This window comes from Myotis davidii, unplaced genomic scaffold (assembly GCF_000327345.1).
Source record: "Myotis davidii unplaced genomic scaffold, ASM32734v1 scaffold552, whole genome shotgun sequence".
Classification (NCBI taxonomy): Eukaryota; Metazoa; Chordata; class Mammalia; order Chiroptera; family Vespertilionidae; genus Myotis; species Myotis davidii.
In genome coordinates, this window is record NW_006283439.1 from 43,350 (window position 1) to 51,633 (window position 8,284).

At 49.4% G+C, this 8,284-nt stretch overlaps 1 protein-coding gene across 1 annotated transcript; it reads left to right on the plus strand.

Moving 5' to 3' along the window:
* Window positions 1-963: 963 nt before the first annotated feature.
* LOC102766285 (beta-defensin 106-like) lies at window positions 964-5,453 on the plus strand. The gene is made up of 3 exons (XM_015564124.1): window positions 964-1,012; window positions 3,406-3,590; window positions 5,385-5,453. Exons 1-3 carry the CDS (start codon window positions 964-966, stop codon window positions 5,451-5,453), a joined length of 303 nt encoding a protein of 100 aa, XP_015419610.1.
* Window positions 5,454-8,284: the final 2,831 nt, after the last annotated feature.

Consider the following 8,284-nt stretch of genomic DNA (forward strand, 5'->3'; position numbering starts at 1 on the left):
CCCCACATACACATGAATTTTGTGCACCAGGCCACGCCACTAGTTTTAAAATAAATGGTGAACCCAGGGGTTGAGGACCAACCAATGAATCATGAGGCCACGACTCAATGCCTGGGTTTTGGACTCAATCCCCAGTGTGGGGCGTGCAGGAGGCAGCCGATCAATGATTTGCTTCATTGATGTTTCTATCTCTCTCCCTCTCCCTTCCTCTCTGAAATTAATAAAAAAAAATGTATTTAAAAGATAAATGGTGATGGGTGTGCCCCATGAAGCTATGTGCCGAGTGTGTGCGGCTCATAGATACTGGAGCGGGAACCCAGTCACCCCTGGGCTTGGCACCAGCTCTGCCCGACACATTGGGACATCGCCCAGGTCCTGTCGGTGTACAGGGGAGTAGACCGAGGCTGTCATGGAGCATCGGCACCGTTAGAAATGCCAGCTGCCAGACCCTGCTGACACATGTCTGTGCTGGGTCCTCAGTGCACACCTGCTCTGCCCTCCCGACATCCCATGTTCTTCTTGGGAACTTTCCAGAGTAAAAACAACACCCGGGCCCTGACCGGTTTGGCTTAGTGGCTAGAGCATCGGCCTGCGGACTGAAGGGTCCCGGGTTCGATTCCGGTCAGGGGCATGTACCTTGGTTGCGGGCACATCCCCAGTAGGAGGTATGCAGGAGGCACCTGATCGATGTTTCTCTCTCATTGATGTTTCTGGCTCTCTATTCCTCTCCCTTCCTCTCTGTAAATAATCAATAAAATATATTTTTAAAAACCCCACAAAAACACCCGGAGGAGCCGCAGGCTGACACCCACCGAGGTACGTGGGCTCAGTGCAGCCGAGCGCAGAGACAGTTCTTCATGCCTCAGCGATCAAGATCAGGTTTGGTCTGGGAAAACGCATAAATGGGGGTATTTGCTTCATTTTTCATGGACGCCGAGCTGGTCTCTCCAGACCCCGGAAGTCATGAAGACGATCCTCTTTCTCCTCGCTGTTTTCCTCCTTCTGGCCCCAGGTAACATGAGCCCCTTTGCAGGATGGGCATCAGAGTGGGTGGACGGGAGGCAGGGCCTGCCTCGGGGAGGACGTGGCCAAGGTCAACTCCGGGAAACAAGGGCACCCTGGGCCCCATGGCCCTGCGGGGACCACTGGCCCCAGGAGGTGACAGTCCCCTCATGCTTCTTCTACAAACGCTTCCCCTTTTCCATTACTATCTGGGACGGGGTGTCACAGGTTTGCAGAAACACAGATAAGCCAGGAAAGGTACCCCTGGACCCCTAGTCTCATGCTCACTGGCCAAAAGAAAAATTTGCAGAAAGAAAGAAAAGCAAGGGTAACTATCTATGGGTCCTTTAGAACATAGTTGTGATAGAGAGGAAGATGGGTAAGAAAGGAAGAGCTGGAAATCAATAGGAACGGAGCTTAGAGACGCTATTTATGCCAGTGGGTGAAAGAGTCAAACCAGCTGCCATGCCCGAAACACAAGCTATGCAGCTGGAGAGTGTGACAACTCCACATGCTGACATGCATTTAGCTCTGCAATGCCGGTGCCTCCCGGGAACTCTGCCCTGCCCTAACTCAGGGACATTCCGAGCATCTCTTTTCATTGGGAAGGACCATTTGACATCTCTTTTGAGAGTGCAGGCAGGGAGGTTCAGGGGGGCTAAGCAGGTGCTGAGACCTGCAGGTGCACAGGGGTGAGCCAGGCTCCAAGACCAGCTCTGTCCACAGCAAAAGGACTTTTCCTAACCAACCAGAACTCTCGCCACTTTTTCCTGCTCCACTGGCTCTAGTCCAATCCTCCCCAAAAGTAAAGTACCAGACTGGACTCACCCTGGTTCCAGAGACCAAAGGAGGAACTTTGCAGAATTCACAGTGAGCCCAGGTGCACCCCAGATGACAGTGAGCTCTGTGCAGGGCTTAGTGTTCACACCCACCATGCACCTGCTATGCCAGGAGATTTGCAATCACCCTAAGGAAGTAGATTCTGGGTCAAGGACATGGGGATGGGGCCTCCAGTGAGCCATTCATTCCACTGGCTTTGACGCACACATCAGACATGGACAAAGGTATCATTTTCAGATCACTCCTGAAGATTGTATGATAAAGTGATCTGAGTACATGAACCTTTGCCATGGATGTGTCTTGGGTGCTCACACCTGCACAAACAGAGTTGCATGAGCCTCTAGATGGGCGTCTCTGAGAATTCACCAGGAGCCTGTGGTCACCAAAGCTCTTCCTCTTCCCAGAGGCCTCTCTTCCTGGGCCATCACTGGGAGTTGAACCCAAGACAAGGGCTGTTGTCAGAGTGAGGTCCAGCACCCTAGCCTGAGACGCCTTACAAATTAGGAGGACAGAGAGTACAGACTCCTTCTGTGGGAGCCACAGTTCCCTGGTCCTTTAAATGTGGGGTGTTTATCCATATGAGCTTCTATGCTATGAGAGGCAGGACCAGAGCACGTGGGGGCACCCATCCCTCTTGTTAGTGCATGTCCATGCTGTATGTTGACATTCATTCCAATCAGTGTCCATCTGACTCTTTCATTGCAAATATCCAAATTAGCCAACTCTACAATGTGGATTCTGATGTGCTGTCTGTCCTTAACTTGAAGCTGGATGCTCTTATGGGTGCTACTGATGCAGGCCTCAGGCGAGGACCAGGCCCCTGGGCAGGCTAGCAAAGGGAAGGAGTGGGGAGCACCCCAACCGACTCCCCTTCCTGCTCTTGAATGCAGGGGTGGATGTGGAGGAGAAATCAGACTCTTTCTAAGCAGTCTCTTCACCTCAGCACACTTCTTTCTTCTACATATTTATTTGGTTTTCACCCTAGTCTCGGCCATTCCCCAAGCTCAGGCTGGGCTCTCCTCTCTCCTCTCGTAGCACTTTGAGTGTCTGGAGGAAGTTACTGACTGCATGTGTTTACAGGAACAAGCTGATAATGGCTGGTGTGGCTCAGTGGTTGAGCATCAGCCTATGAACCAAGAGGTCACAGTTCGAATCCTGGTCAGGGCACATGCCCCGGTTGCAGACTCAATCCCCAGTGGGGGGCGTGTAGGAGACAGCCAATCCATGATTCTCTCATCATTGATGTTTCTCTCTCCCTCCCTCTTCCTTCCTCTATGAAATCAATAAAAAGTATTCTTTAAAAACTTCTAAAAAAACCCACACACAACCCAACAGATTTTGATGAGAACAGTAGTGTCTGTTTCACAAGGCCCCCCAAACACTGGGAGCCAACTCCGTCCTTCCTGTTCTGAGACCAGATAGAAACCATTTCCCCTGCCCTCTCAGGCAGGAGAGGCACCAACTCAGACAGAATCTTCACCAACTAGTTCCCTCCCTGGCTGTGCCTGGTAACCAGATGTGGCTGAGACGAGGACTAATCCTGGTGGCCCTTCCCTTGTGTAGCCAGGAATGCATTTTTTGATGAGAAATGCCTCAAGCTTAAAGGGAGATGCGTGAAATCCTGTAAGAAAAATGAAGAGCTTGTTGCTCTCTGCCAGAGGGCTCTGAAATGCTGCCTCGCCCTCCAGCCATGTTCCGACAGTGACAAGCAGGATTCCATCAAGAAGAAGATTCCCAGGACCACCGAGGCGGACCTACCTACAACTGCTTTCATGTCTCTCCCACCTCTCCCATCTCTCCCACCTCTCTCACCTCTCCCACCTCTCCCATCTGTCCCACCTCTCCCATCTGCCCCACCTCTCCCATCTGTCTCACCTCTCCCACCTCGCCCATCTGTCCCATCTGCCCCACCTCTTCCATCTGTCTCATCTCTCCCACCGAGTTCCCCTTGAGAAGCTGCAATAAAAACAAGTGGCTGGCCTTCAGTAACGTGTCACATGCTTTGACTGGATGGGGAACATGAGTAGCTACCTTGACTGTCCCCGGATTCTTTTTCTGGGGTTTTGTTGCTGTTGTTTTGTTTTGTTTTGGTAAGGGAACTGTCCCGAAGCCATCTGATATTTCTTTTAAAGGGGAACTTCTGGAGTCTATAAATAAACAGACCTCTAGCTTCCTCTCAGGCAATCAGCCCCAAGCAACCTGCTGAGACAGATAGACTATGATGATAAAGGAGAGAGAGAGAGAGAGAGAGAGAGAGAGAGAGAGAGAGATATGGAGACATAGTCATAGAGGTAGACAAAGACATAAACATAAATACAGATATAGACAGATGAATAGTTAATGAAATAAATATACATCAGCATGGATGCCGGGGTTCTCCAACCCCAGCAGGTCCAGGGGTCCCCAAAGGTGTGGATGGAGTCAGCGAAGAAGGAATGACACGGAGACAGCGTTCAGTTGATCAGCAGCCTGGCCAGGATCTCTAGCCACAATCTCCAGCCAAGTTCTTGTCCTGTTGTCTTGTTACATCTGTATTTATACCAGTTGATCCAATCCTATCACTCTCTATTCCGAAGGTTAGGGCATTTCTTATCTCCATTCCAGGGAGTAAAGATTATGTAGCTTAAGCATGATTGTTCGTAGTTAAGTGATTAATTACCCTCCTGGCACTTAGTTAGGAGGTTTTATTCCCTCCCTAACTTCAGGGGAAAATCCCTACCTGGGAAAACAACCTTTCTCGGAGAGGTGACCTTGGTTAAAACACAGCGTCAAGAAGGTGAGCAAACATATTAAGAACAGTATGCCATATATGCCAGGTCCCTTGAAACAGCAAGGATGGACCGGCTCCCGGCACATGGATAATTATATTAATAATAAATAGATAGATGGAGAACCTACTTACCAAAACCTCTCATGTGTCACACACCCGTTGAGATTAATTTCTTGACTCCATGACTTTAATTGGAGACACTGAATTACTGCCTATGCATTTGTTCTGCATCCATAAGTCTGGATTCAAATTTGCTAATGGGCAAATAGCTAAAATAAAACATTTATTTTTTCTCTCTGCATTATTCTTCAAGAATTAGGAAACTATTATTTTTTCTTATTCTTATGTCAACACTAGTGGCCCGGTGCATGAACTCGTGCACACTGAAAGGAAATTAATTAGAATATTTGAGTATCGCTATTTGCCCTTTCTCTATAATAGAAGCGTCAACCAAATTCACCATCAACGACGACAGATCAAAACACACCTGTGCGATTGGCGCCACTGAGAGCTTTATATGTATAGATAATTATTTGTGTGAGATCAATAAGAATGTTATCCTTGTAACAAGACTCTATTGGAAACACTGGTTATGTTACCACAGCTGTGACTGGAATGTCTTTGCACCTAGAATCCAGTTTAAGGAACTGAGTTGACCTTATGGAGCCCGGTCCCTGGCTAACAGGCTTCCCCGCCTTATAGCTGTGGTGCATGTTGGCAGGCCCGGCACCCGGGGGTACTTGGGGACCTCAAACATTCTCTGTCATTTCAGTCTTCCCCCCACAAAACCTGCTCCAATGTCTTGCCTCTTATCCTCGGTGCCATTGCTCACACTGACTGACTGTTATTTCAGTGAGAGGTGACCTTGACGCAGACAAGATACGTGGCTATGGGACTGCTCGCTGCTGGCGGAATTGTAAGAGACAGGAATTCAAAATTGAGTCTGCCCCAACACTAACCCGTTCTGTTTGAAAGGACAGATGGCACCTCATTGAATCCTGTGAAATACCCAAGCCCACTGGGGCCTGGTCCCTAGACGAGCCGACAGCCGGACCTCAGAGCCTCCCCTTTTTGAGAGCGGACAGCCCGAAAGTCCAGGGGCAGCCCCTGAGCTGGAGATTAGAGGAGGGCTTGCTGAGAGGCAGAGCGGGGAGCAGAGCAGCGGACGGCAGGGCCTTGGCCTCGGCCCCGGCGGCCTTCTCTGCTGTGAAGGGAGTGTAACAATGCAGGTTAACTGAGTCCCAGCACTGTAAACCCAACTAACATATATCTAGTCAGCTACAGCCTCAGTGAACATCATGGGTTTTTTTTTGTTTTTGGCCTGAATTATAGCAATTGATCTTGATAACATTGTTATTTTTCTGATCGGAAGTTCTGCTCAACAGTCATGTATGACTTTTGTTCTTTAATTTAGAAAATAAATCAATATTAAGGGCAATTTGTTTGGTATACACTGTAATGCAAAACATTAGCTTCTGGGGAGGAAAACAATGTACGATGAGAAGGCTGCAAACTAAGGGGTTGATTCAGGTGGATGTCTGTGAGTGTCGCACCAGCAGGTGGCAGCAGAGAGCGCATGCCCTGGGCAGTGTTGGGGGGCTGCATCCACTCACTGTCCCTAAGGAAAGGGAGGAATAGAACCTTTTTCCTGGCTTTCTCGTCCAAACCGTCTTATGGTAACCAAAAGATTTATGACGAAAAGCTTCTCTCTGCAAAAGTAGCCCAGCTGATGAATGAAGTAAGAATAGAATGAGAATGTCACTATTTTGCAAACACCCAGGGGACTCATGATCTAGCCCCGTGATGGCGAGCCTTTTGAGCTCGGCGTGTCAGCATTTTGAAAATCCCCAACTTAACTCTGGTGCCGTGTCACATATAGAAATGTTTTGATCTTTGCAACCATAGTAAAACAAAGACTTATATTTTTGATATTTATTTTATATATTTAAATGCCATTTAACAAAGAAAAATCAACCAAAAAGATGAGTTCTCGTGTCACCTCTGACACGCGTGTTGTAGGTTCGCCATCACTGGCCTAAGGTCTAAGTGAGGCACAGAAACGAGGAGTCGCCACGAGAGATGAAGAGGCTCTGAAAGGGGAGGCAGGAGAAAGTTCAGTCGAATGGAAGACGGTCCAGGAAAGGAAGTCGTGTCTGAGACAACAGGGAAGATCTGGAGAAGAGTGAAGGATGCCACTGAAAAGGAAAATGGGAGGGCTTGCAACCTAGTCCAGTATCTGGTTACTTCCCCACTCTGCCTGGCTTGGCCGGAGCTGCAGAGCCTAACCCCAGGCCCCGCCACAGCTGAGTGGGGGGAGCTGCGGGGACCCGCAGGGGCCGCCACAGGAGGAGATATAGGTCAGAGCCTCCCCACGAGTGCAGTTCAAACTTTGGATCTGGAATCCCTGGATGAGCAGATCTGCGAAATAAAGGTTAAACTTTCCTCCTCAGAGCTGGCTGATCGTTCTGCCGTGCATCCTGCCACACCATCTTCTCCACGTTTTCGTGGCTGCATCTGGTTGAGAGATTGGGCATCAGGGCGCCCTGGTCCTAGGTCGAGGTCCATCAGCAACGTAGTTGGCATTGGTGGTATAGTGGTGAGCATAGCTGCCTTCCACCAGCAACGTAGCCTTGGATAGTAAGCCTGAGGATGTCATATCTCCTTCTAAGTGATAAGAACAAAAATGTCCTAGAGGGAGTTTCTGTTTATTTGGGTTTTTTGTGTGTAAGCGTTAAAATAGTGATTAATTATCAGTCCAAAGTGGGGACTAGTGTGCATGTGAGGGGATCTTTGAAAGAAAGCATCAAGCTGAGATGATTGATAAGATGGAGAAAACTAGAGTCCTCTCTGCAAAAGTGTATCTAAGTACGTCATCATTCTCCTAAGTCTCTCTAGTTCTGCCCGTTACCACTCCCTCATTCACTCACTCATTCTTTCAACAACCAGGCAGTGAGCACGCAGTGCTCCAGGTACTGTTCTAGATTCAGGAGGTCCAGTCATGAATGAAATCCCCCCTCGTGTAGCTCACATTCAAACTGGGGAGACAGATAAGCAATATATGTCAGTAAAAACACGATAGATTAGAAAGTGATCAACGATACGGAAAAATGTTGGGCAGGGAATACAAATTGTGAGGCAGAGGGTGGCATTCTGGAGGCAGGAGGGAGAGGAGGTCTCGCCCAGAGGTAGACTGGGAGTGAAGACCTGAAGGTGAGGGGTGGGCCCTCTGGGGTCTGTGTTTGGTGGGTGATGGGCATCCCAGCAAGAAACCACAAGGCCAGGGCCCAGGAAGGAGCATGCGGCTATTTGAGGGGCAAGAGGGGCCAGTGTGGCTGCAGCAAAGGGAATCGGACGGGGGAGGGGGGTGAAGACACTCCACACGAGATTTAAGTCGCATCAAGAAAGTCACAAATTTAACAGAAGAAGAACTTTCTGGGCGTTAAGATTATAAAACAGTAACACGCTGCCCAGAGAGATTCCGGATCTACTTTAGGGCTCGTAAGAAGAAGCAAGCTCTGTTCTCCCGTCTTTCTGCGGTAATTTACGCAGTTCTGCCTGGACGGCCTCCAGGCTCCCCGGCCGCTGTGGGCAGTGACTGCTGGTCACACCGTGTGGCTCTCTGAGGGGTGCAGGGCGGGCGGCAGGCTGGACGGACACCAGCTGTGCCCGGCG

Excerpts from the sequence above, each read along its gene's own strand:
- LOC102766285 (XM_015564124.1), top strand. The coding sequence starts at position 964 with ATGAAGACGATCCTCTTTCTCCTCGCTGTTTTCCTCCTTCTGGCCCCA. Across the intron at positions 1,013-3,405 it reads TTTCCTCCTTCTGGCCCCAG|CCAGGAATGCATTTTTTGAT; the intron begins GTAACATGAGCC and ends TCCCTTGTGTAG. Across the intron at positions 3,591-5,384 it reads AGATTCCCAGGACCACCGAG|TCTTCCCCCCACAAAACCTG; the intron begins GCGGACCTACCT and ends CTGTCATTTCAG.